This window comes from Syngnathus scovelli, chromosome 17, assembly GCF_024217435.2.
Source record: "Syngnathus scovelli strain Florida chromosome 17, RoL_Ssco_1.2, whole genome shotgun sequence".
NCBI classification, from domain to species: Eukaryota; Metazoa; Chordata; class Actinopteri; order Syngnathiformes; family Syngnathidae; genus Syngnathus; species Syngnathus scovelli.
In genome coordinates, this window is record NC_090863.1 from 2,152,018 (window position 1) to 2,178,527 (window position 26,510).

Below are 26,510 nucleotides of genomic sequence, written 5' to 3' on the forward strand. Positions count from 1 at the left end.
CACACACACACACACACACACACACACACACACACACACACACACACACACACACACACACACACACACACACACACACACACACACACACACGCGCACACACACACACAGACACACGTCGATCTGATTAAAAAACACATTTCACACACAAGTAGATCTGATTTCAGTGGCTAACATGGAGTGAAATGTGTTGAAGAGATGAGGGAAAAAAAATCAACTTGTGATTGATTTGGCATCGATGCTTTCAAAGCAAACTATTTGAATGAAATGGCCTATTCTATGGCTTTGGCAGCGGGTAAACATTTTCTAAACTGGAGGGCTTGAGAACGATGCTGAAATGTAAACAAATATTTGATTTGGGTTCTATTTATCCTGTCGGGATTCCGTGGCATCTGCCACCCTCGGCAGAGAGCGTGAAGGCCTCGGGCTGCTTCACGCTTCAGTGAGCAGGGTCGGTCGGTAGGGCTCCCTGGGCCGCATGATCAATTACTGACCACAGGCGCATGCTGTTCTTGTGAGAGCAAGCAGAGGTGCAGTCTACATGAAACCCCTGCGGTGGAAAGTAGCATTTTTGCAGCCTTGCATTTTGTGCAAACATGAAACTATGGAATGGGTCGCCAATCAGGCTGGCTTCTCATCGCCTGATTGGATTCCCCTTGAAGTTTTCCACATCTTGTCCAGTTACGACCAGAAACATACATTTATTGGACTTTCACGTGATACACCCAGTGGTATGTGGTTTTTACATGAAAGAAAAATGAAATGATGCGCACGCACGCACGCAGGCAGGCATTTCACAGTATGAGCTTCTTGAATTTGCGTTATTGCGCTGGATTTGATGTGGGAGTCTTCCACCTCGCAATCATGCGTCCGTCACATGAAATCCCAGCAAATACATTTCCGTTTGTGGTGTGGAAACAATTCAAGGAGTGTGAATTGATAACCAGTAGACTATCATTATTGAGTATAAAAAGATTCATGTTAAGCCTTTTACGTATATTGCTTAGTCAGCAGATGGTTTACGTATTTATTGCTTCGCTCATGTCTCAAAGACCTTTTCGAAAGAGTTTGGGAAAATGATGTTCGCTGATTTCCTGAAAGGTGGTGACGTTGGGGATGCGAGAATTCCACCTGACAAGGATTTGTTCCATTGAATTCAACGGATTTGGAACATGGTGTAAACTATGTTGTCCTGCGTATAAAAAGAAAAAAACAACAACAATATGTCTGGACGAGGTTTCAGAGTTTCAGCCTAATGACGCACCCTGTCCTGTCCTGTCCTGTCCTGTCCTGTCCTGTCCTGTCCTGTCCTGTCCTGTCCTGTCCTGTCCGCTGACAGTGATGCTGACAATGATTGGTGACTGTGTCCTGCTCTCGTCTCCCTCCCTCCCTCCCTGCCTGCCTGCCTGCCTGCCTGCCTGCCTGCCTGCCTGCCTGCCTGCCTGCCTGCCTGCCTGCCTGCCTGCCTGCCTCCCCCTCCCATCCATTGTTACCCTGCTCTACTTTTATCTGGCCCAACTTGCTGCCCCTGGCTTTTAATACAGAGCTCGGCTCGCCATTAATCAAAGTCGGAGCCTCTCGGCGTCTGGCTCTGACAGAGGGAAGCAGAGAGAATGAAATGAAAAGGAGTAAAGCGTTTGGATAATTGTCAAGCAAAGCCAAGAAACCACATCATTCATTCCATCATTTTACAGTCAATCATACTTTACGGGGAACCATTCAAAGCAGGGCGGCGCTGATGACCATACTGACGCTGTCACCCGGGTCTCACAAAAGTAGCTCGACCCAATGAGACATCTAGTTCAGCGTGGGCGCCGTGTCAGCCATGTGGAGATAGGCGAGCAACAATGATAGTTGTACAAAGTTCATTTTGGTTTTACTTGTGAATCACTTCAGAATCTGATGAAGGCGGAAGTACAAGCCGAAACATGTCAGCTAATGCAACCTAAAATAATTTGTTTGAGATAAAAGAACCAGTGAAGTGAGTGCTAATGATGCTCCGCAAAACGGACAATTAACTCGGCGACAGCGCGAGCGTCTTAAAGCCCGGACGCAGGATCTGCCCGACAAACACATTCCGAGCCCCGCCGTCTGCCTGCCACGCGTTGCTCGGCTGCGGTCCAGGCAGCGACTCCTGTCAGAATGATGTGATCAAGTTTTAACCAGGACCAGCAGCGGGCGTTCCAAAGGCTCCTCATAGCAAAAACCAATGCTCACTGTCGGTCGGCCCTAGTCATCTAAAAAACAACAGCAGCAGCATCCAACTCGTGTTTAACATGGCAAACAGTCTGAAGTCAGCACGTGAGAAGATTGCAAACGTGTCTGGTGTTTGTCGAGCGACTCTCGGGTGGATTAGTGAGGCGGCAGAGGACTGCATCAACCGTGTGACACATTATTGACAAGCGGTGGCTGCGAGCCCAGCCCAGCCATAAAAGGAAGGAAAAAGCTGGCGTTATAAGTGTGGCACACGCGGCCATGTTTTTCTTGGAGCGCACCGGCCGGCGGTGGAATGAAGTCCTAAATCAAACTATTGATCAGACCGTCCTCCCAGACACAGAATGGAATGGAGGGCGATTTTATTAGCCTCCGCAGCAGTACTACTACTTCCCTTAAACGCTCTTCTCCTGATTAATTCCTATTTTCCTCTCCTGCCAACTTCCCTGTTCTTCCCATGCGTGCTCGCACTTTGAACTGACTTGATGGGTTCCTTACTTTCTACTTTTGCAATGATTTTCTCATGGACAGAAAGGACTGAGAAGAAAAGCTCACCCAGCTTTCACAGTCGATTTATCGTTCTGAACGATCTACCTGATGAAGTTTAATCGAGTCATTTTCCACCTGAGGAGTAAAAACTCGACACTTCAGACAATGGCAATGCACAGATGGATTTCAAGGAGACCTTCCTTGGTATTAAAAGTCAAGACTCTTCGGTAATGGGCCAACAATGAAATTCACTCCCTCGAGCAGTCAGACTAGAGATCTTGCAAATGATCCTGTCAAAGCTTTAAACTGGTAAGTCAACAAGAAGAAAATAGCGCCCGATTGTACAGAACTGCTGGTTAATCCGGTCCTCGGGCCTCTGAGCAAAATTGAATGCGCAACTTGGCTGCAGTCAGCAAAGGTGCCGTTCATCCACTTTGCAGAACAACAAGACACACATGAACCTCTGTACTGCGCTGCTTGTACTCATGACAGTACTGGCAAGGAAACAAGTGTTCCAAAAATTCTGACAGATTCTTATGTCCCATTGAAATGATGATAGTCTTCCAGAACAATTCTGCATTGTCAACTTTCCTTTGTCTAACAGAAACCATACAATTACCACCTACCTGGCAACAAAAAGCCACAAAGAGCAGGACGCACGTACGGCAGACGACACTTCATTACCTGGACAGGACTCGATAATAGACGTTGCTATTGCTTCGTCTCCTTCTATCTGTCAAGGTTAATATTAGCCGCTCAAAGTGTTATTGACCACCTTGGTAATACGGCCAAGTTTCTCTCCTTTTTCTTGCCTTCACGTCCACCGTTGCACTGTTTGCTTGTCTTCCCTCCAATTTGAATCATTCTTGAATTCAGATTCAATTTTACACAAAGACCTAAAGCAACAATATAGATCAAGCGTCAGCAACTTTGCATTACGAACAAGCTGTGGAGCAGATATAGTTGCTGAAACAAGTCGGATTGATGCGTGCCAGCCAGGAAAAAGGGTAAAATGATTGACTACTTTGATTACTTAATGGAAAGGTGACGTGAACAATTTTAATGGACGTGTGACAATGCGTGACAACGGGACAATGTGACAATTACAAGGAAACTTGACACGCATTAACGTAAGCATTTCCATCACCTGACACGTCAACGATGACTCATCTTTCGCTTGACTGCAACTCCACATTACCATGAAAGCCTTATAGATCTGTGTCTTTTCGAATTCATGTTTACGACCAATAGAAGCATGAAAAGGCCCCAGCGGGAAAGGACGTTCTCGACAGATGCGCAAAGAAATTGGTCGGAAATAGAGGCCCCCCGAAGGTCAATTAAAAAAGGTCGGCCGAGGCTCCACCACAGGTACAAGCGGGCGGACACCGTCGTAGATCAAAGAGCAGCATTGAAAATCTTGCCTGAAAACAGAAACTATTTATCTTAATGTCTCCAGCAGGGTGGCTGACATGAGATGATTGGCCACAGGTGAACCTGGTCAGCTGTTCTAGAATTGTGAATGAAGCGCTCGCTCGGTTCAACACAGCAACCTGCTAAAAATACAGTCCTTGACAGTGTCAGTGGTTTCTTCAAATACTTAAATGTCCCAGACTAATTTTGACACCTGGCGGAATACAGTGGCAAAAATTCCCCAATGATGGGAAGGAAGGACGTTGAAGATTCACAGACAGGTTTTGAGTGGACTGCAAGCAAGTCTCATGACCAAAGGAAAACAACAAAGACGATTGTCAGCCTGGAAAGAATGGAGTCTCAAAGCCAGAAACGTTGTGACCATGGTTGAAAAACCAAGAAAAACTGAATGCCTTAAGAAAAATGCACACTGTCATTGGCTGGCTCTGGAAATCAAGCACAAAGGAAGGAATGATGGAAAACAATTTCCAATTTCGAATCCTTTGTTTTGATTTGGGCACGTATTATATTCTCTCTCGTATGTTACCAGCTACCATTTTGCTTGAAAGCTCACAGTTGAGCGACGTAAAACCCTTTGGGCACCCACCACAGCCAGCCAGCCGGCCGGCCAGCCAGCCGGCCAGCCAGCCAGCCAGCCAGCCAGCCAGCCTCAAATGCAAAACATTTCTCACCATTTTTACTTGGACCCTGCGAGGGAGGGAAGGACACAGCTACGGATGTTTCTCGAAGACATGCAGTATATTTCTTATAGTCAAGTCAATGACGACATGGCTTACCAGCCTGGTTGGTGGTGATGTCTATGGACACGTGCTGCGACGGGTAGGGACTCTTATTGCTGACGCCGTTGACCGCCTGAATCTCAAAAGTGTACAACGTGTGCGCCAGCAGGTTGCTGATGGACACCCTGGTCTCGGTCAGGCCCAGCTGACGAGGAACGAATTCCACATTGTCGTCACAGTGGGAGCAGGCGCGCCGGTCGGCTTGGCACTTTTTGCACAAGATGTTGTAAACCACGTCGCCCCGGCCGCCCGTCTCTCTGGGAGAATGCCACTCCAGGATCACGGAGGTCTCGTTGACGATGGATATGACGTTCCTCGGGCTGGATGGGACACCTTCAGAGACAAGTGTAAAACAAAGGCCCGTGATTTTGATAGGGAACAAGTGAAATGTACAAGAACTGCTTGCAGAGGACACATTCGATTTGGTGCCATTTTTTGTAATTGGCTCGATTTACCGTACTGTTGGACACTTTTTCTTCTTCCTCTTTCTTCAGCACAATTGGAATGCTAATTTATTCCCCTCACACCCAGAGGGATCATAAAGCGAAACGTTTGTGTCTATCAAACATTGGTTATTTAGCAAAATGCAGTGTTGCATGGAGTATTCTTAGCCATTCACGCTCCCATTCGCTCCCCAGGAGGAAAAGCTCCAAAATTATATTCATAGAAAAATCACACAACGATAAAACAAAGCGCTTTGCTCGAGCGGCGCATTCACATCCAGCTGTTTGAAAAGGGGGCGGGCGGGCGAGCCGGCCGGCCCTGTTCACCGTCACCCAAATGGAGTCGGGTTTTTTAAGGGTTGGAATGACAGCGTCGATTCTTTGCGGGCATGCCTGCCTGAATCGGTCCCGAGTCCCCGGAGACGCTCAGTGATATCTTGGGCCTCACATCGCACGCATGGACGCTCACAAAACAACACGGTGGGTGCCAAAGCTGCTTTGGTTTGCTAAGGCTTCCCTGGAGAGTTGAAATGGACGTATCTATCCCTCTGAAGTCTGACTTGTAGATGAAACGAAGCGGAATGACCCTTTCTTTCTTTGCAACGTATGTATTAAGCCAGATAATATCAAACCTAGTCATTTCTCTAATACAACATTCTTTTCTGTCCTACGACATACGTAGAACACTGCGTTGTTCTTAGTTTACGGCTTTGGAAAGACGAAGTTACAACAAATATAGCTGACCGAGACGTCATTTATTCAAGTCAGGAAAAGCTCATTTGAAAATTGGAAGGGAATTGTAGAATTTCCATGTGGAAAACACATGACAGACATGAATGCACATGCCTGAGTTTGTGTGAAAAATCAACTCGAACTCCCATTTCAGGCCCCTAAGCCCGTTGTCCAGCTGAGCTAGCTACACATGTGCGGGCGGCAATGACATTGGAAGTCAGACGTGACTGCTACTTATCCAGTGATTTGCAGACCATTAGGACAGCGAGCCACTTTTAATTGGCCATAGGATTTCATTTGTAGAAAACGTTCCTTACAGCTCTCGGCTGGTCTTCATCGGTGCCGTGTTTCGGCTCAAAGACACACTTGGTCATTTAGTATTTCAGGGAAGGAGGATATCATCGTATCCAGGCATGCTGCGTTCAAAAAGAGCTATCTCATTTCATGAACTGGTGCAACATGCAAGTTCATATGCTCAAGGGCAGTGAGTGGGCGTATTCCAGTGCAAATGTTATTTGTGCTCTAACCGGGCAATTAGATGATGCACCCACCCAGGTCACTTTTTTTTTTTTAGATAAAACACTGACTATATTTGCTGTTCAAAAAAGCAAAACAGGCAAGCATTTTGGAAACATTGCCAATTCTCATTGGGATTGCGTGTTTATGAAATAGAGTGACATGGATGGATGGATAGACGGATGAAATGGAGTGAGATGGTTGTATTCAGTAACTTGTTCATTAGCCTTTCTTGTCACAATCGTTCCATGTATTTTTCTTTCCTTGCAACTCGCTTGCTTCATTTAGAAATGGAGTGAGATGGTAGTATTCTGTAACTTGTTCATTAGCCTTTCTTGTCACAATCCTCCCATGTATTTTTCTTTCCTTGCAACTCGCTGCTTCATTTCTGCTTCTATTCTCCCTTATGAGCGAGCCAATCAGCACCTGTTCCGCTGCCTGACTTGCCTTACTTACCACTCAGCTTGTCACACCTCCTCCGTCTCACATAACAAGGAAAAAGAAACATTCAATGGGCAAGCCCACGGAAATGTTGACCGATGACACCGCTCTCACATGTTCTCTTTTCCAAATGGACGCGTAGGGAATGAGGGTTACGCCTGACCTGCCTGGGCCAGCCATCAAAGTTAGTGGGCGTGTTGTGAGACACAATAGTTTCCCGCCGCTACTGTTCACTTAGGCCTGGGCTGGAGTCAGCAGAAGATGGCAGATTGGCTCGGTGAAGAGATGAGATCGTTTGGACTGGCCCGAGGGAAGTGGGGAGCAAGGGGGCGACGACATGCGGCTCCCCGCTGACAGAGCCAGGCGCTGGACTATCCATCAGCGAGCTAATCAGTGCGATCTGGAGCACACGGGGACCGAGCGGCTCCTCTGTAGCACGGCTGCCACAGAGGCGGCATGATTTCTGTAGGCTACGCTGCCGGTCGCTCTTCTCAGGCTCGACTGCGCACGAGAGATTCTTACAAGGGTGATCTCGCTGCCTGGCCCTGCTGAGATCTAGTGAAGCCAGAACATCAAGCTAAGCATCTCCTCGGTCGTCAGAGAAGCATTGGATATGAGCACATCCTTTTGCGCAAACTTAATGAACTGTGGTGTTTTCTTTTAGTGATCAAGGGAGCCGTTTTGGATTTTTCCTTCAACTTGGGAACATTTTGGAAACACAACACCAGGGGTCGGAAGTCAAACAGGAGAGTCGGGCTACGTTTGCGGGCAGCCAAGCCAATAGACGAGCTTGGTCCCAGGGGCAAAAGCTGTCGATGTGATTTGTGTGGCCCTGTCAAGACCGCCCTTCAGGTGCCTAAGCGAGCAAGTTAAATCACTGCACCGCTTTGAGGATAATAAGAGACAATTCAAGGAATGAAGGGATGGGGATGGGGAGAAAGGCGTGAGGCTGGCTGCTTTTAAAAACCAAACAAACTCAAGTGCAACAAACTCCACTTTGGACCTCTTGGAAAGACAGAGACCCTGGAGGTACGGGCAGATGGCGTGCTCGATGGAGCAACCGCTAATTCACCAGAGATGTGTTGTGCCGTGCCGTGCCGTGCCAAGGAAGGCCAGACATGATGAGAGAAGCTCCATCGCCTGCCTAAAGGTGTGGGTCAATTCATAGGGGAGTGCTTGCTAGAGCCAAGCAGACAGCTGTGCTGCTGTGGGGCTCCTCTACAGCCTTAAGGCATTTCTTTTAAGCCATTAACAAAACATGTTTTTAGGCCCATTAGATTCACTGGTAGATAGCAATTACAAAATGTCCCATTAGCCACGACTGGATCATAAAAAGTCCAAAATGCAACATTGGACTATGAGCCTGCTGTGAGAGGGAGCAGCAGAGAGGTAAATACCGTTTTTGCGCTTGGTTAGAATAGTACTCGGCACGTGGGCCAGCGGGATGTCTCAGCATACAGATTTTTTTAATCATAATAAGTCAACTTTGATGCTGTGAGAGGCTTTATTGGATATCCAACAGATAAAGACAGTGTTGCTGCACAGCATCTGTCTGAGTAATTAGGATTGGAAGGGGGTGTGGGGTGTGTGTGTGTGACAGCTGATAGACAGAAAAAGAAACAACAGCGATAACTAAAGCAAGAGCAACTTTTGGTGAGTGCCAAAACGTCTGTGACAGAAAAGCATTACGATTGAATCCGAAAAGTACAACTCCCCTGAGATCATTCATTTGGAAAAAAAAAAAGGCCAGAAAAAAAAAAGATATAACACTCATATATTAGGCTGACATCGCATCAAAACGACTCGGATGTTCCACTTTCTGGTGAGCACTTATTTGCCGTTGTTACGTCACACCGATGTTAAAATAGATGCACTTTGAAGGATTTGCCCTCTTGCGGCTGGCACACTTGTCAGAACATTGATGTCATGTCATGTCATGTCATGTCATGTCATTCTACTCACTAGTGCAGGGTTGGTCTGGCTGATCAGCATCACCACGATAGTAACCGTTGCGACAGACACAGATGGTGGCGGCCTCAGCAGTGGAGCGACTGTTGGGAGGGCACTGAAGACACAAACCAGGGCCCTGCGTGGACTTGAAAGTACCTGGCGGGCATGCTGGAAAAAGAGAAAGACTGGGTCAAGGTAAAGGAAAGAAGGAAAAACAACTTGTATGTACAACTTTGTACAAGCCCCATTTTCTGACACACAAGATGTTATAGCCGTTCGGAATAAAGAAAATAATTCAATAAAAAAAAAAAAAACATTATATGTATGTATATTAATTAAAAAAAACACTATTTCGTTTAAAACCAACAATTATTTGATCAACTATATAGTGAGAAATCCTATTTAGGTGCCCGTGAGCAAAGTAAGGGTTTTTGTATTGTCTAGTTGAAAAAGACACATTGCAGTCAAATCTAAAAGAAGGTTGAGACAATCACTCTCACACCTTCCTATTTCCAAGCCATCAAGTCAATGGCAACAAACAAAGCCAAAAAGCAAAGTAAGGTAGTCACTGTCTCATAATCAGGTTTGCATCGACACGCAGCAGTGACATTGCTTTGTTTGCACAATGACTGTTAGATGATGACTGGCCTCCCGCGGGACCACCGTACTTTCCGCCGTCAGTCAGCTGTGGTGGATTTAAAGAACGCATTAGCCCTTAATTCCAAAAGGCCACCGTGGAGGACAAAGATTATTGTGGATGATACCAGTGCTGGAATGGAGGCAATAACCTCATTTGTTTACCGTCACATCCCGAAAGAATGCAAAGCGGAGACGGGCGCTGCGCACAAGGATTTAGCCACTGTAATAAATGTTGCCTCCTGAGCTGATGATGGAGGACTCAATGACTTTGCAGAAACATCATGATGAATATCTTACTGAGCCTCCTTTGCAACTCTGAGGTCTTGATCACGGCAGACAAACTTTTAGTACCAGCTACCGGCCTGACTTGCGGTCACAAAACATTTCTCAAACCAAAACGACGAGGCCCCGACATGCGCAAAGGGCTTCGAAAACAACCTGCGCTGAGCTGTGAGGCAGATTAAAGCTGGGCTTTACAAGGAGCAAAACAAACTGCATTGCCGCGATTGCAGCCCAACAGGAGCACCACTAAGCGTGTGCATCGTCTCACAGGAAAGCCAGCATAGTTTTTGCTTGTGCATCGATGAACGTAATTAAAACACATTTCGCGTGACACAGCTCCTAATACAAGAATATTGAGCTTGAGACTGACATCGGCCGTGTGGGGAAAGAAAGCGCTGGCTGCCGTAGCAATAACATTGAGAGCTATCCAGATAATCAAATGCAGATCAAAGATGTTGGTGACATTGGAAGAAAACAAATGCATTGTTGTGTTTGTTTAATAGGCTCTAAATGCACAAACACGTTGCATTCTTCTCAGCTTCCAAAGTGGCTCACAGGCAGACACCGTTCTCAGCGTTCACAGAAGGAAGGCAGAAATACACCACGTACGTTCACTTCACGTTTGCTCGAAATGTGAACCAGTTAGTTCATGAACTTTCTTTCACTGAACTTGTTCAGGTACAACTTTGACCGTAACCATGGCTTTGCTATGGCGTTAGCAACGCTTCCTGAACACAGCAACATCGGCCGAGGAATTCTTAAAACTGGCTTTGTGAAAGTACCTTGAAGCAAATTTTTGCAAGCAGAAATACTCGCATCTTCTCAATCAAATGCAATCTTTGGAATGGAGAGGATGAGGCAAAAAGTGTGGTCGACTCCTTTTGGATAGGCGCGACTTTTTGGCTCAAACTTGACAGATTTCATTTGCGGCGTTCTTACCGCTAACAAGATTCCAACAAAGGAGCTGAGGCCCATTCCCAGAATATGCGCATGAATGGAATCCTACGCTTGAATTCATTTCAGCGCTGATCACTGATCTGCTTCACAGAGCAAATCCATAGAGGTTCTGAAAAAAACACCCCACAACAGTGGTAATGCTCCGACATTATTTTCATCTGATTTGTGAATATTTGGAGCAGAAAGAAAGGGCCAAGAGTTCTTGTCCCATACGGACCGGTCACTCACCAGCTGTGTTGGCAGGATGAGGATAGAACATGAGATCAACAAGCAATTAGTCTCCCCTGTGCTTGAATAAGCCACAAGTGAACTGGCTGCATCCAGAAACACAACATTCCTCTCTTTCAAGTGGTCTCCACAGAGATCCGCCAACACGCTCCTGCTTTCCTTTGTCTTAGTTCACCGCTGCCCCCGGCCCCTGGCATATTTTGGTCTGTCCCACCGGTAAGGTATTGTTTTCTCTGCTCTTGTACCTTTTCCTTTCTTGTGGTTTGGCTCTCCTTTGCATCCTTGTTACGTAGGTTGACCCCGCTTGTCACTATCAAGAGGGTTTGTACACAAGCAGAAACAAGTTTGTTCGTTTTGGAGCCACGCTGGCCACTCCCCACAACCTAACCGTGATAACACCGGCCTGACCTGACCTGACCAGGTGTGATTTGTCACTGATATTTGCACAAGATCGACTCCAGATGCCAGAAGGCAGCTTGTTCCTTCCCTTTTCCTACACGACAATTATGTATTGGTTTGCCAATAGCTACGTGTTCTACATAACAGCATTCATAATCGGTGTCCATTTTTAATTTCCAATGCGGCAAATGTGTTCTCTTTATACACTATCAAATTCCGTTCTAATTGGAAAAAAAAAAAGGGACGTCTCTAGGCCTTTAAAGTGGCTTAAAATACGGGAACTCCCAACGTGCATTTACAACATGGGCTGGATCATAGTCTTCAGCATAGAGCCCCACAAACACATGATTAGGTTCAGACCCCAGTTGACCCCACTTGACTTTTTGGAACTTTGTCACTGGACGAGACAGCTCAAAGCACAAGAGGGTGCATATGTGGTGAAGAATCATTCTTTTGCAGTTTGGTCGTCAAAGAGGGGGGTGGTGGGGGGGGTGGGGGGGGGGGGGGGTGCTCTGCAGCTATTCCTAACACAAGCGGTGGTAGAGCCCCATTGGTATTCAGGCTTCCTCTTCATCTGTCACCGCTCATTTTCCTATCACCCTCCACGTAATGAGATGCGTCTCCAGCCCAGGTGTTCATTTTCACTTCAAGGTCATCGAACGGCACCATGTTTCTTTGAGTCAAAGCCAGGTTTGAAACAAAGCCTTGTCAGAAACCCTGCAAAATCCCCACAGGCTTTTTAAAGCAAGGCTACAAAGTGCCTTTTAATGGTGCGGCTCAACAAACGTCCAATGAATTGCTCACATTCATCATTGGGATCATTGAAGGACACTTCAGCCTGACTGCTTCCAACTTGTCAGGCAAGCCACCACTACTTTGAGGGTTTGGTGGTGACATCATTTGGCAAGTCTGGTCAGCGTCCATCTCTTCCAGCCTCCCTCATCACCTCCTGATCTCTTACAAAAGAAATAAGGCAGGCCTGAGTGATTTGATCAGGAATAAAAGGATGATTGAAAGTAGTCCTTCTTTTCTGCAGAGGGGTTCCTACCACAGACCACTCCCCCGATCATCCATCCATCCATCCATCCATCCATCCATCCATCCATCCATCCATCCATCCATCCATCCATCCATCCATCCATCCATCCATCCATCCATCCATCCATCCATCCATCCATCCATCCATCCATCCATCCATCCATCCATCCATCCATCCATCCATCCATCCATCCATCCATCCATCCATCCATCCATCCATCCATCCATCCATCCATCCATCCATCCATCCATCCATCCATCCATCCATCCATCCATCCATCCATCCATCCATCCATCCATCCATCCTGGCAGTGTCACAACCCCTCGTCCACACCCCGACATGCAACGGCAACAAAGCCATTTTGTGTGCCAGTAATCCTCCCCAAACACAACTCGGTCCTCCCAGCTTACAACTTGTAATATGGCAGTATCTAAAGCTGCAGAAACCCCGTGAGAACGTCATGGTATCATCCAATTAGGCTTCAAACTGTGCCGACGTGTATTTCTGGCTTTTCTGCCATCGTAAAAGAGGCAACACATCAGAAGCAAAAGACGGCTAATGAGAGTAAACGGGCAGACAAGAGGAAAGCCTTGATGATACACATACATATCTCTTATGTTGACATAGGGGTCGTTCATTCGCCCATTGGAACAACCACGACCAAAATGACTGTAAATGACTGAATTCAACGAACATTCAGCTGCTCACTGCGAGTTCTGTTCTGTGGCAGGCAATGACATGACCAGCAGACTTCGACTAAAAGTACATTCAGGAGTTGTGCGAGTACGTGTGTGTGTGTGTGTGTGTGTGTGTGTGTGTGTGTGTGTGTGTGTGTGTGTGCACGTGCGCGCGTGTGTCTGCAGCGCAAGCGTGATAACAATCAAGAGCAGTAAATAATCTCTTAGCTGTACACAGCCACATCACGACCCAGTGTTGAGTTGGTACTATCTGGCCCTGGCACACTGGATTAGGCCAATTTTATTTGCGGGGGTTAGCAATGCAAGGCACAGAGCATATCGTACAGAGAGAAGAGATTCTGAAAGCGTCCTTGGTATTCAGGGACACAACTCAGTGGCGAATGTTTGCTGGCTATAGCAAAATAATCGAAGTTGTAGTATGTACAATTCCCAAAAAATGGGAGGGAGGGAGGGAGCATGCGTATCGCACGTTCTGCTTCGCTCATATGAACAAACATTTAAATGCTTTGAGAGTAGCTGTAGTAGGTCTTAAAGGGCTAGAGACACCGGTATATGTATAAATCAGTTTTAGTTACTAGCTTATGGGCTTATAAATATAAATTGACGCTCGAAACAACGAAAAGGAAGCTGTTGCTCTGAAAAATATAATTTAAATTTGCTGCACAGACGAGTTTGACTGCACCGAGCCGCCAGCCGGAAGTGACGTCTCATGACGTTTCAAGTTGTACGCATTTAGCTTCAGTGAATGTAAACAAAAAGAGAAGAGGGGCCAGCGCGGAGACGTCGGGCCAGGTTTGCGGCCAACCCAGCTCGCCTAGCCGTGCCTTCCATTATCCTGGCGTACGTTCGTACGCGGGACGACAAGATGGGTTGAGTTCGCCTAATAGGATCCACGAACCGGACAGTGCGTGCTTGCTGTGTGCTCGTGTTCACAGTGGCCTGGTTGACTGTCATCTTTCCGGACTCTGCTGTGCATCGGAAGCGGCTAGCGTGCTATCACTCTTATTGTTCATCTTCTTGTTTTATTTTTCCTGTGTTGTTTACTTGTATGTGCGTTGTGAACGCTGTCTTGTCACCCTGGGATAGTGAGAAACGTAATTTCGATCTCTTTGTGTGTCTTGACATGCGGAGGAATTGACAATAAAGGAGACTTTGAGACTTTGACTTTGAAAAGTATGTCGAAGCGTGACCGGAGGGGCACAATTCAGAAAAAGTGCTCAGCTCGTCGAAAAAATGCGATTTAAGAAATAAAATTAAAAATGCGCCTAAAACCTAAACCAAACGTTTCAGATGTTCATTTCTTCATTCGCAGTGGTCAACCCGGCACTCTACTCTTTTTACTATGCCAACCTAACCACAGTGACGGGAGAGGCACAATTCAGAAAACGTGCTCAGCTCGTCGAGAAAATGCGATTTAAGCAATAAAATTAAAAATGCTTATAAAACCTAAACCAAACGTTGCAGGTGGTCATGTCTTCATGTGCCGAGATCAACTCGGCACTCTAAAGCCCCCAAGAGCACTTTTTACTATGCCAACCTAACCAGAGTGACGGGAGGGGCACAATTCAGAAAATGTGCTCAGCTCAGCCCAAGTGAACTGCTAGATTCATCATATTCTGCGTCAAGAGGTTTCTGAATCGGATAAAATGATGCTAATATTGCCGCTAGAAACGGAGCTGTCGCTATCATCTGCCATGTTGTCGCGTTTGTTGACATCCAGATGGACAACTTGTGACGTCACAGTAATGGCGCCGCCAGTTTGGCTTCGTGCGGGACCCGATCGATAAACTGGCATTTCATTTCAGCTTTATGCTTAGTAATGGGTGTCCATTTTTAATTTCCAATGCGGCAAATGTGTTCACTTTATACATTCTATCAAATTCCGTTCTAATTGAAAAAAAAAAAGGGATGTCCCTAGCCCTTTAAAAGCAGCTTAAAGCAAGCATGTATGTATGCGGAAATTCCGGAGCCCCTGGGCTCTGGGTTGAACACCTGCTAATGAGACCAATGAAGGAGAACGGGCAATTAAGCATAGCTCAAAACAAGCAGAGAACAATGACACACACTGGGAAACAAAAGTCCCTTCACTGTTTACCAGACGTAATTTGATTCCTAATTGAGCGTATGTAATTCACTGTTTCCACGAAAATATTCTGGCATCCACGGTTGGGATCACATAGCTGAGCGCCGGCCGCTTATTCATGCCTCCAGTCATCACAGAGAGTGTCACCATGGGAGACTTTTTCCATCAGCCAACAGAACCCCGATGACGTGTCTACCACCGATAATCCATTTGTTAGCGGCCGCATGTGGTGATGCGAGTAGATCATGATAATAATACAGTTTGCCATGCTAAGCACTGTCTCGGTCCACCACTTGTAACGTAACGACGTGTTCATTAATCACAAGTAACACGGTGGAAAATGTGACACCATTCTCTATGCTCCAAAGTGATTTTTAAGATCTTAATTGATGTCATTACAGCATCTTTCCAAGATTGAATGTGAATTTGCTATGGATTCATTTAATTATTCCATTAGTAGTTCTGTGGTGCCAAGTTTGTCTGATTTTAAAGGCCATGCAAAATGACATTTAGCAGATGATGGATGCTGTTTGGGTGTGCGTGTGTGTGTCACACTTTCAGCTCTTCTCGTTAAGCTTCATGACATTGTGGACTTTTTGAAAGACATCAACACCTTGTCCATCTGAGAATTATACGGCAAACAACTTCATATGACCTACTGGGAACGCGGATTTGCTCGACAAATGGCAGACGGCCATTTCAAGATGAGGCTTACAAAGCTAGGACATGTTTGTGCACGTGGGTGGATGAGAGAGGGATATTTCTTTCCTTATCAGTCATGAAATCAAGCCACAAATAGTACTACAGACTGTACATACTCTCTGGGCAGGACATTTTGGATTAGCAGCAAATACAACCCCCCCCCCCCCCCCCCCCTCCTCCAGATTGGCACCATCGCAGAGGTCCCAGATTAAATGCCATACCCACTTTAGCACAGATGGCTTGGAAATAAATCATACCATCCCTACACACACACACCCAAGAAAAAGGCACGCGCAGGTGATATATAACAGGTTAGCACCGCAAAAGACTGAAGCACCTGTGCGGTTGACTGCGTCTACTCTTTGTATTTCAATGACTGAATCAATGCTTTGAAATTGATTGTGGCTGAGCTGAGCACGGGCCAAGAGATGTTCCCCATGGCTCGCTGCCCTGGCCCGCTATTGATTAGATCTGAGAGCCAATTGCTTTCACACTGGATTTAGGGGTTCCGCCACAGTGCGCAAGGAGAGTGAACAAGAAGGAGCTCGAGAAACACTGTTTGAAAGAAATGTGGCCTTTCTTACACACTCACAAAGTGTTCAAATGTAGCCAGGAAGAATGACAGTTAACAAGGCACGAGTGCGTTAGCATCGTTATTGCGTGCCAAAAGAGAGCCGATCGATTTTAGAATTTGGAAATAAATTAATTGGTTTAGTTTCCATTCAAATTTTGCACATTTTGAGTGTGAAATTTAGAATACTTTTTTTTTTTTCCTTCCTCCTGACAAAAACCAAAAATGTGTTATGATGCGCTTCAATCCATTTGGATTTTTTACCGTGAGAAAATACATTCAACCGGGAGTGCCAAACAATCGGGACCTTCTCTTATGTTTACCAGCTAGCGTTATGTTAACTATGTCATGGCTTCCCCACCCAATCACCTTCTTCTCTCCATACAACAACGTCCATCTCTATGGAATAAGAAGGAAGGAACGGGGCTTAGAGGCCCCCCGATCTCAACTAAGGACATGCCCTTTTTGTCCGGCTAAGGCCCCTCTCTCAAATCATTTCCACAATTCCAATCCGGTTTAAGAGTTTGTGCCGACCAGAGACCCGGCGGGCAGGAATGGCAGTCGACGTGAACGAGGGTCACAAGAGGGCCCCTCGCCCAAACAGGGGCTATTCAAATAGCTATAGTGGGGTAAAAGTTCCATCGAGCGCACATTGGGCTATTGTGCCACTCCTTCGGCGACTGCTCTCCTAGTGAGAGCAGAAGTAAAACAAAAGGAGCGGGCATGATGTCTGAGATTGTCCGCGAGACGCTTGCGACGAGTCCAGATCGAGAGACTGGAGCCAGGCGGGAATGTAAAGGTCATTTTCCAAAGAAGATAGTAGGAAGGTTAAAAAGTGAAATTGAGTGTACGAGCTTTTGTGTCCCTATCGCTCAGCCTCGGCGTCATTCCCCAAAGGGTCTTATTATGCTTGCTGTTGGCGCCGACACAAAAGCCGTATGGCCGTGCACGCAGCTTCCCCCGGAGAACATTGGGGGTGCAGCAAATCCATTTGTTTGTCAGCTTTTGCCTCGATTGGCACTCTGCATAATCAGATAGGATTCTCTTTGGAAAGTACGCCATTGTGCTCGTGCAGACTGGCCTCTGCTCCTAGAGTAACGTTAAGATAGCATCTTTGCCGTTTCCGAGCGGAACTATTTGGTATGAAACAGTCAGAAAACAGTCTTTGACATTTCTTTACCAGCCTCACTTTCGAATCCGACATTTGAGTCAGTTGATTCCCAAGCGTGCTGCTGTTAGGGTACGTTGGGATGCTGCTGGAAGTTTTCAAATGATAGTCAATTGCTTTGAAAAAAAAATATCTATCTATCTATCTATCTATCTATCTATCTATCTATCTATCTATCTATCTATCTATCTATCTATCTATCTATCTATCTATCTATCTATCTATCTATCTATCTATCTATCTATCTATCTATCTATCTATCTATCTATCTATCTATCTATCTATCTATCTATGCCAGCGATGCCATGCAAAACCTTGAATGTATGCATTCGTCACCATGCATACGTGAAAATAAGTCACAGCTTTCTGCGGTTAGATAACCGATTGCCAGACACCGCCACCTCAAAGTGTCCTTACTTTGATTTATTTTGACAACTAATCCGTGATGAGCAACACATTAAAATGCACACAAGAGCGTGCTTGTGAAATTGCATTGCGTGCAATATAGTATCAAGCACTCATCCCCACCATGCTGCAAACAGAGGGAATTGAATTTTCCGTTGGAAATTGCCACTAAATCGAATCTGTACACCTTCATTAAAGGCTTGACAAAATGTCACTCAGCTCCTCCTTTTCATGATATATATGTACGTCTGAGCCTGTGAAAACACTCCAGATAAGTTTTCGTCCGGTAGGATATGTTAGTTATATTAAATGATGTTCAATTCAAATTGAGCCTCACTTCATTTAAGCTTCTAAAGTGAGTTTGGCTCCTTGGTGTTGGATTTAATTAGTTAGCAGAACACGGAGGGATCAGATCACGCTTTGATTAGCTGTCAGTATCGTATTTGGACATTAAACTTAATTAAGGTTGATCCCTTGGTCTTATGCACTAATTGCCAAACAGAGCTCATGTTTGAAAATGAGAAACTGGGCAACAGAACACTTCTCCGTCGGGTCTGGTTTTAAAGTGCTCGCAGAAAAACCCAATGCATGCTACTCAGGGGAATAATAGCGCTGAAGTCTGCTTCTATTATTGAAAAAGACGCCGTGTCAACAAACACATGGGGAAACAGACAATTAGAATGATTCAGTCAATGACACCAGGACGACTGTCACAGCACACTTGACATTAGGGCGCTCAACAAATCCCAGCGCAATCATTTGGACACGTGCCAACCCAATGACACTTTTAGGCCTGCTGAGATGCAGATTACGGGAGTTGGCCAATTGACGGCGAACGACGTAGCAGCGCCAACGTGGCATTTATAAAGCGTGTCATGTTTAATGGTGGTGTCATCAATTCAAGTTGAACTGTGGTGTACTTTGCCAGCGTCAGTAGGATGGTGGCTTCAAAGAGATCTCATACCGGACATTTCGAAGCTCTTTGAAGAGACTTCGACGGAACATTTAAAGTTAAATCTCATCTCGTTAGCCGACTGTTATCTGACTGTCGACGAGCTCTCGCTGCATTTGGCCCAGCGAAGCTAACATAAAACGCTATCGGACCGACGATTATTGCAATGCCATTCGAATGAGATCCTCAATCCAGTTAAACAACACAACCTCGAGGTGGCCACATTCATCTCTGTGCAGCAAGGGGCGGGGGGAAAGACACTTTCCTAGAACTTAAAATGGAACCTCGCTGCCATCAAACAAAACAAGTCTGGACGCTTTACCAGTACGACAGCAAGTATCGATGGCGACCGCTAAGCAGGAAAGGCGAATGAGGGTTAACGAGGGGGTCTGGTGGTGACCATTAAATTCCCATGTTGTGGTGGCCAAAGTCGATCAAAACACATTTGCTTATTGTCTTTGTGAATACAACATATTCCGCAGTAACGTCATTGTTCAGAATCATGCTTAACTAAGGCTTAAGCCACCTTAAAAGGCATTCCTTCTGGTTTCATTTGCCAAAGGAGGAGGAGGAAAATACACAACTATTCCTCATTGTTATTTTGGTGACGGCATACAGACATTTTCGATCGTCTTTGCTGCATCCTTAATTATGCGGTAGCATCGCGAAAGCACAAAGGCGCCGGTTTGATTGATGGAGGTCAGCGAAAAAGTGAGAGGGGGATGCAGAGCCAATGGGCGCGGGTGGTGGGCTTTTGTGTTAAGGCAATGAGGGCCGCGTTGGCAAATTAAGCAGACTTGCGGCCATCTGCCCAGCGTGAGGGCTCTTTTGTGCATCGCAGCGTCCCCCGGAGGAGAGGAGAGGAGAGGAGAGGAGAGGAGAGGAGAGGAGAGGAGAGGAGAGGAGAGGAGAGGAGAGGAGAGGAGAGGAGAGGAGAGGAGAGGAGAGGAGAGGAGAGGAGAGGAGAGGAGAGGAGAGGAGAGGAGACGAGACGAGACGAAACGAGACGAGACGAGACGAGACGAGACGAGACGAGACGAGACGAGACGAGACGAGACGAGACGAGACGAGAGAAGGGCAGCCGAGGTAGAAAACAGAAGCCAGGCCCAGGGTGGGGTAAACTCAGAGACGGATTGGAGAAGCACGGTTGCTTTTAAAAGGCTAAAGTATTTCAAGTGCAAAAGGGTTCAACCAACCAACAGGTACCATAAAGACAATCCAGGTTGGAGCGTGTGTTGGGGATGACAAAGAGCACTGGATGTGGCCGCTACTTCTATTATGATGGGGACATAAAAGCTCTAGATTCCCCTCACATCATTAGCAGCTAGCGCCCATGACTGTGGGAGCAGTGCATCTGTGTTTGGGGGCCATTACGCACACTGGCTTCGGTCCCCACCATTCAAAGAAATGCTCTCTGTCTTCCCTCTATTCAAACTATTGACAGCCAAGGAAACAAGAAGTTTTCACCTCTCTGCTCTTTTGTACACAAAAAGGCGGCAAATTAACGGGGGAAAACACCAAGGGCTTTGATGAGGATGAAAATGTCAGCCGTGTGTGTGCTGTGGCCTTTGCGGTCACCAGAGCGCAACTCCAATATATGGGGGGAATTTTTCTCCTCGGTCGTATGGGTTCCCTGTGGGTATTTCTACTTCTTTCCACCCCCCCCCCAAAAAAAAAAAAACAGAAGCATTTACTGAATGTGTTTTGCTTTTGCCGTTGTTTGTTTATCTACAAAAAGGAGCAGCGCTATCAAGAGCTATTAAGAAACCAAAAACAAGTCTAGTAGTTCATTCAGTGGTTAACATAAGCTCAGGAAGACAAAATTGGCCTCCTCCAAGGTGACTTAGTTCGTCCCAACACAGGATGCTTCTGTGCAAAGTCAACTCAGTGAAGTTGACAAGGCCAATTGGGCTGGAATTGGCTCTAATAGCTCAGTGGGACTTTGCAGGCCCCCTCAGCCAGGCTCCTTGCAATCAGGAAAGACATATTAAGAAGTCATCGGAGCTTTGCTGGAGTGGACACAGCCAAAGCTGAACTTTAACCAAATACTTGGGCAAACACAAGGGCGCTACTAATCTTTTGAAGAACTATATGTGTTTATGAGAAAGTGTGGCTGATGATGGCAGCCATTAGATAGGAGTAAGGTAGCCATGATAAATGGCCACTTAGCCCAGAGAAGCACACGTGCTCAATGGGCTGTGAATCTCCTGCTGCCACCGTCAGCTGGCAGAATGTTAAATAAAGTTATTTGAATATTTGTAATATTAATGTGCCAGCATGTCAAAAGCCCACTGGCGCACAGGGAGCGGAAATATATACGTACCTAGTAAGTGTATTCCCATTGCTCTGTAGGCTTGTGACACTAAAAAATGAAAAGTAAAGAAATATGTATCTAGGATAAAGTATCAGACGCTCCACGGATTGCTTGTCAGATAGACTTCATCATCAAGAAAATAATGTCAGTCTATGGAAAGTGACACACACACAATGACATTTTGGATGTGGCCCTAGTCAATTTACCAGCAAAGTGATCAAATTGCTTCCATAGCCAAAAGGGACAATGAGCGAAAGAAAAGGAGTGGGTGGGCTGCCCAAATGGCTTTGGGTGAGAGCTGCTAATGAGGATGGCACGCTGGCATCATTACCGCAGCTGAGCAACATGACACGATCCCCCTGACACACACGCACACCTAACGTGCCATGATACCTGCCACTAATTCAAACATATAGATTAGCTAAAGTGCACTAGCACGGCCTACTTGACGTACGAGCTGAATTCATTCCACAGCTAAGATTGATGGCATGAATGTGTTGCACAAAAAACACGATTTCTCCTCATTTGGGAGAGAAGCAGAAATAGGAGCGAGTGAAACTTCACAGCAGGGTGTCGACTTGCTGAAGGTGCTTAACAAAGGGCGGCCAGGGGATTAGTGGGAAAACATACAGTTCATCCATCTTTCTGAAAGATAACCCTTTTCATTGCAGGGCCTTCAGGGGCTCTGTATACACTGCACACAGCGCTTGCGTGCACAGAGCTTGCGTGCACAGCGCTTGCGTGCACAGCGCTTGCGTGCACAGCGCTTGCGTGCACAGCGCTTGCTTGTTTGCGCTGGCGGTGTTGACAGCGGTGGCCAAGCTGACACAAGCTACACTAAGAGTCAAGACTCCCACCAAAATGCCAATTACTGTGCTGCACAAAGGGGAGTTGTACAGAGGCGCTAGAAAAGGGAGGGGGGATTTGGCATGCTGCGGAAATGCACATTTCATCTTAATTAGAAAAATCGCCATCCTATAATGGAAATGGAGAGAGCAACATTCGTGAGGGAGGTTTTTTTTGTTGGTATAACTCAAAAATGAGTCACAGTCTACCTTAATGCGCACGTGTCCCGTGTTCCAATCCCAATGCTTTTGATTCACGGAATCCATTAGAATAGAATATTGACATTTGGAATTCACAAGTGGAACAACGGGCCTACCATTTAAGACTTGATGTACAAAGTAAGACACAGGATCAAATATGAGTCCTGCTCATTTGATGTGATCACAGCAAAAAAGCATGATTCGAAAGAAGTCTTGAAAAAAGTGACATTTTGCAAGTATTTCTTTGAACCAGATTTTTTTTTTCTCCCAATTTCTCTCGTAGCGTCTGGTTTCTGTGTACATATACTGATAGACCCTTTCTGAGGCATGATCATAATGAATAATAATAATAATAATAATAATGTTGGGGTTAAGGAAATCTAGCAAATTCTTAACTTGGCACTGAAATCACACAACAAATACTTCCAGAGATGAAATCCCCTACCTACTCTTGACAAAAATGTCAAAAAAGTCAAACAAAATGAATTCAGTAACATGTCATGGAATACAGACAAGAAACTTTTCAATTGAAAGTCATTTCACAGAAGTGTGAACTTAGTGTGGGCGCAGCCATACACGCTTCGCTTTGTAGATTTGCGTTGCTTTCATATCTGTGTATTGATCACAGCCAATGTGCATCAATCAATGTTATCAGAGCAGCACACACGCTCCGGCCCAGTGCCAGAGGCAGGCCGACCCGGAATGCATCATACCATGAGGCGCCCACAGCCGGTCTTCGGCAAATATTTTTCTGTGTTTACGCATAAGTATGTCAATATAGCAGGACGGCACCGGAATACGGAGCAGCGAAGGCTAGACAAAGCGAAACAGACTGTTGCAGCACACAGATCAGCCTCATCCTTATGTACATATGTGATTATCCATCCTTCGGAATCTTCTGTCAATCAGACTGAGGTGAAATAAGACAAAAATAAAAACAACATTTTTCCATCTGCAAGGTGCACAGATGGATGGCGTTTGCAACAGATTAAGAATCGACGACGCTACTGTGAGATTTGAGAAGGCACGAGGTGAACGTGATCAAGGAAGCCGTACGGCCCATTATGTCAAGATGAAAACAATCAATTGATGATAGAGAAAATTGGTGTAAGCGTGCTGATGCTTTGTTACACCTGCTTGTCGTTCAGAGGTATTCTCTTACAAAGACTAAAGAGTCATTAAGTACAGAGGTGCTAAATGAGCAACATTTTCAGTCAACAAAATATTTGAGGAAATTTGCAAAAGCTGAAAAGTTCACTTCAAAAGAAACTCAGCGTGGCATGTTTTCAAAAGGCGAAAGTGAAAATGGTGAAGACATTTGTAAGCGTGAAAGCTGGTCGAAGAAAGGATTCTTACCTCGGCACACGTTGCCATTGTCCGGTTCAAAGCCCGCCTTGCAAGTGCAGCTGCCGATGGGAACCATCCATTCCCCGTCGCCGTTACAATACAGCTTGATGGGAACATCCACTTCCTCCGAGTTGGAGATGCAAATCCCCCTGGCGATAACCAGGGAGGTGCTTTCGGCACCGGTCATGGTCTCTGGAAAGACGGCAAAGTTCTGGACCACGCTCGGGCACTTCTTATAAAACACCCTGACGGACAGCAAAGACATGCAGGCACCGTAATCCTGGAAGGCCAAATAGAAGCCGTTCTTGGAGAGCGGCCCGAAGCTGCGGACTTCCGTGTTGACCTTCATGAGCCGCCCTCCAAAGTCCACCTGCGAGAAGCTCTCATCGGCAGCTATGGTGTCTACCTTGAGGTAGGGCGCCTCCATCCAGAAAGCCGTTCCTTTGGTGGCAATGACGGCGTCCGATTCATAGTAGTAAAGGTTGAATGTCTCTTTGCAGGAGCCGGGAACGTTGGGGATGGAGCTGCAGTCGCGCACCGTGAAGCGGATCTCCACGTAGATGCGCTGCGCTCCCCTCCGATCGATGAAGGTGGTGAGGAGCCAGTTGTTCTGACTGGGCTCAAAGACGTTACACACCTGGTATGTCCTGATGGTGTTAAGGTTCTCGTCGTAGCCGCTCACCTCCTCCCACTGAGGAAAGAACAGAGGGAAAATACGCACACACAGAGTATTATTGTCAGCGTCAAATACGAAAAAGCCAAAAGGCACTGAAGATTTGCCTTATAAATGATTTTCATATTCCAATTTGAGGTTCCGATCCAAAATACAAAAGTGAAAAACAGACTACAGGCAGGCACTGAAGATTCGGCTTAAAAAAGCTTTTTAAATTCCAATTTTTGCTTCAGATCCAAATAAGGGAAAACTGAAAAACAAACCACAGGCACTGAAGATTTGGCTTCAAAAAGCTTTTCATATTCCAATTTTAGGTTCAGATCCAAAATACAAAAGTGAAAACCAGACCACAGGCTAGCTTGAAATCAGCTGTCGAAATCAAACCACCCAACTCATCTGGACTTTTTTGTATAGCACCTTAACAACAACGGCAGCTCCATAAAACAAAACAGACAGTCATCAAAACAAGACCAATACAATTTAATATAATGAAATAAAATAATATTCCATCCATCCATCCATTTTCCATACCGCTTCTGCAGTTAAAATATCAAAGCGCTCCCTTTTGATTGACATTTGTTTCTTATTTGAAAGGTGATATTGATACTCAAATGAACGATGGCTCCGTGCCAATGTTTTTCCTAATTAGTCAGTTATAATTGTGCCTTTTAACTTAAATTATTGACTTCAGACTTCCTGTTGTCTTCAACTATTAGAGAACAGCCTTGATGGCTTAGGGCGACTAAAGAACAATTATTTGTGTGGGATGGAATTGTTTTGAGAAATACAACCTCGCATTGGGGACACAGGTTTGAGCTTTTGGATTGTTTGTTTTTTTTTCCCTGTAGAAAATACATCAAAGCGTAACTAGGAATCAACAAAGCAAACGGTCTTTGGATATGGTGGTTAACGGGGTGGCCACTCAGGCGGTGCATATACAAGGTGCTGCATAACAAATTCAAAATTAGCTTCGACTGAATTACAATTAGACAGGCTACATGGCAGCATGGAAGACATTTGCATGCATACCAAATCAAAGCGCAATGTCGGCCTTTTCCTTGCAGGTGTGACCGACTGGCAAAGTCTGTTGGACGAGCTCCCCTGCACCGAGTGCACCAAATCATGATGAAAATGTGCCATTAACATTTGCAATGGTTGCAAATCCAAGCGACAAATCACAGAAAGAAAAAAGAGGCTGCTTGCTTTTAAAAACAGACATGCGGCCATGTGAAAAATGTGTCAAACCGTTTATGAATTATCAGCTAAATAAATCTCCGTTGATCTTGATTGATTGATTGATTGATTCACTTATTCATTTATCTATTTGTGAGGGTACAGATTCATGCAGCCCACCAGTAGCAATAATCCTAACAGCCGGAGGCAAGGAGGAGTTAATGTGGTCTACAGTGGAGCGAGCGGGCCTCCAAACAGTTCATGCAATTTTCATGCGTGTGCAGTGTATCTCCCGGTGCTTCCTCCTCCTGACCTTTTGAAGCTTCCATTTTTAAAGCGACCCCGATGGACTGCTAAAGACTTTGAGTAACGCAATCTCAAATCTGATTGACCATGGAAATTTGCCAGCCAATGTACAAACTGAGAATTAAGATGACTTGAAGGGAGCTGTGAGGGAATGGAAAGAATAACCTTCATGCCTTTAGGAATGTGCAAGGTTACCAAGGCAACCAGAACTGTCAGTGTAAGCGGCAAAGCTATTGAAGGACGCACATTGGCAATGCGACAATGCCAGTCGGCAAAACCGTACTTTGCCTTCTTCATATTGAGAAAGAACCGACTGTTTCCAAACCAGACACTAAGAGCGGCGTCGTAAATCCAAGCCAAGAAAAACAAGAGATTCCAGCAATGGTGGAAAAGTGACAGCATTGGCGTGATGAACGACTTGACACAAATCCAAGGGTGCAAAGGAAGCTTTTTCTCTCCCAAGTGCAACTCCCTGTGAGCCCACGCGCTTCTCAAGTCTTTCCCATTGCTCTCCTCTTCGGGTAATGACCATT

At 45.7% G+C, this 26,510-nt stretch overlaps 1 protein-coding gene across 8 annotated transcripts in view; it reads right to left on the bottom strand.

The window, feature by feature from the left end:
• The window catches only part of LOC137839640 (ephrin type-B receptor 1-B), a 153,068-nt gene that overhangs the window by 47,840 nt on the left and 78,718 nt on the right, over window positions 1-26,510 (bottom strand). For all 8 annotated transcript variants that reach the window (XR_011085670.1, XM_068648722.1, XM_068648723.1 and 5 more), the window contains 3 exons: window positions 23,835-24,516; window positions 9,008-9,163; window positions 4,911-5,246 (listed from right to left, as the gene is read on the bottom strand). Coding sequence is in view for 7 of the 8 variants with exons in the window: in XM_068648722.1 (XP_068504823.1) it covers window positions 4,911-5,246; window positions 9,008-9,163; window positions 23,835-24,516 (1,174 nt within the window). In the remaining variant the exon portion in view is untranslated. The remainder of the gene's footprint in view (window positions 1-4,910; window positions 5,247-9,007; window positions 9,164-23,834; window positions 24,517-26,510) is intronic.